The 2483-nt window shown below is 34.1% G+C and overlaps 1 protein-coding gene across 1 annotated transcript in view; it reads left to right on the top strand.

The window, feature by feature from the left end:
- frmd7 (FERM domain containing 7) overlaps positions 1–2483 on the top strand; it is an 18207-nt gene that overhangs the window by 4583 nt on the left and 11141 nt on the right. The window contains exons 2-5 of the mRNA XM_016522207.1: positions 378–469; positions 935–1088; positions 1530–1634; positions 1727–1769. Coding sequence (XP_016377693.1) covers positions 957–1088; positions 1530–1634; positions 1727–1769 — 280 coding nt within the window. The 5' untranslated portion in view covers positions 378–469; positions 935–956. The remainder of the gene's footprint in view (positions 1–377; positions 470–934; positions 1089–1529; positions 1635–1726; positions 1770–2483) is intronic.

Here is a 2483-nt window from a genome sequence, read left to right as displayed (position 1 = left end):
AAACGGCTTGATCTGAAAAGAGCTGTTTTTGACAGGGTAAAAAGGTGTTTTTTACACTACCATTGAGAAATTTTAACCAAACTATGTTACAGACTTTTCATTAAGACCCCAAAGAATCATATAAACTTGTGGAAAATGAGCATCCTATGACCCCTTTAAGGTAATAAAATGAAATATAACACTTATAATAAAGAGAATTGACAACAACAACAAAAAAGAACATTATATTGGCCCCACTTTCAAACATTTTCCTTTAAAGAAAAGCACAGCGTCCTTTCTTACATAATGAACTGGTTGCAAAAACCTGCTACAATGGAGGAAAATGAAGGAGAAGACTCGGTCTATTTCTGTGCTGTAAGCCTGTATTTGTGCTGCAGCTGCGCAGGCGGATTGGTCGAAGGATGCACATCCTTTATTTGATTTGAGAGAGGACCATAGGCACAAAGTCATATCATGGCATCAGAAAAACGTAAGTACACATACATTGCTTTTTAAAATATTTGCTTATTAAAGACTGAGCATGCATTTCATCGAGCAGCAGTGATACCAAATATCTGACCTTCATGTAAAAAGATTGCACATCGAGTTTTAAATTTATGGAATGATGTATAAAGATGCCAAACAACATTGCTGTCGTTTCATTGCACAATAAAGCCCTGATTTATTACATTCCACAGTAGCATTACATTAGGTTCAAAGTTCTGATATTTCACTGTAAAATGTATTCTTTTAATAACTTTTAGTAATAACACTTATGTTTATTGACATATACTTAACATGCATGTAATATCTTACTGATATTTATTAATAAGGTATAATATATGCAGCTAATCTGTAAATCTTTATGAAATGTTTGTCAATGGCAATGGTTTATGCCTTGAAAATGAAGCCAACTCTAAATGTGTTTTACTAATTGTTCTCTCGTGTGCTGAGGGGTGTTGATTCATAAGGACGACATGAGTGTGAGCTGCAGAAGAAAGCAACCTGAGCTCTTCAAATCTGAAAACACACGAAAGCCGCAGAAAGACAGCTTGTTTGCTCTTCGAGTCATCTTTCTGGATGATAGCGAGCATGTTTTTGAAATGGAGGTGAGATAATTCTGCTTTAATAAAAGTTTGCGCCACCGCATCTCAGAATGATTTAAAGACTGCTTTAAAGTCGTTTTCTACACATTTTCCAAAAGCATGCTGGATAACTCCATTATTGCTTCTTATTTTATGCCATATATGCTGAGGGGCATCTTTTGAGTGGGATGTTGGACAATAAGTCATGCAAGTGTGTGTGTGTGTGTCTTTCTGGTGAGTGGTCTAGAATACCAGGACAGTTTGGCTTAAGGGTTTGCAAGAGAAAATGTATGTCAGCGTCCCAATTTTTCTGTGCACGCTTGAGTTTCTGACCAAAAGGCCGCATGTTATCAATATTATATTATTTTCCTAAATTCTCATTTCACTGTGGCTGATATCATGGATGAGTTTATAATAGCAATATTATTGAGTTCAGCAGTGACTTGATTTTGATTTTTTTTATAGCAAAGGGTGCTGGGAAAGGATTTCTTCAACGCAGTATGTGGACACCTAAAACTTGTGGAAAGTGAATACTTTGGGCTTGAGTTCCGACATCATTGTGGCAGTTATGTAAGTTATATCTTAGTAAAACACTAATATAGTATAGATGACGTGTTAATATTTCTTTGAGCTGAAGTCATTCATGTTCATTGTTTTCATAGGTTTGGTTGGAACTGCTTAAGCCTCTTGCGAAACAGATTAAAAGTAAGTCTGTAAACATTAAAATCATAACTCAAAATAGACTATAATAGTTGTTTACAATATTGTTTTGCCAGTTATATATGTATGTTAATTTATTAATTATATGTTATTGTACTACATAAGTTATTGTATGATTTTAGGCCTGGTTTGCCATCTCATTTAGGCGTATTTGGTGCTTTATTTCAGAGCAAATCCAAAACTCGTTTACTAATAATTGTGTGGATTATTTGTACTTATATGCACCAAAAACTTTTGCATGGATAATTTCCATTGGATTCACGCTTATGCAGATGTATTTGATCTTTACCTCGGCTCGTTCTTATGTTAAAGTCACCATGAAATCAAAATAGACAATTCTTATTTTTTTTATGAACTGCTGCAATGTTTGTTGTAAGTGATTTATCCATGCATATCATTTTTTTTATGTGCCTTTTGCATGGATAATTTCCATTGGATTCACGCTTATGCAGATGTATTTGATCTTTACCTCGGCTCGTTCTTATGTTAAAGTCACCATGATATCAAAATAGACAATTCTTATTTTTTTTTATGAACTGCTGCAGTGTTTATTGTAAGTGATTTATCCATGCATATCAATTTTTTTATGTGCCCTTAAAGGGACAGTTCACCCAAAAATGAAAATTTGCTGAAAATTTACTCCAAAATGTAGATGAGTTAGTTTCTTCATCAGATTTGGAGAAATGTAGCATTGCATCA

The sequence above is a fragment of the Sinocyclocheilus rhinocerous genome, unplaced genomic scaffold (genome assembly GCF_001515625.1).
Source record: "Sinocyclocheilus rhinocerous isolate Xijiao unplaced genomic scaffold, SAMN03320098_v1.1 scaffold1967, whole genome shotgun sequence".
In the NCBI taxonomy this organism is placed as follows: domain Eukaryota; kingdom Metazoa; phylum Chordata; class Actinopteri; order Cypriniformes; family Cyprinidae; genus Sinocyclocheilus; species Sinocyclocheilus rhinocerous.
Note: the sequence above shows the minus strand (reverse complement) of the source record. Positions and strands in the feature narration are given on the sequence as shown.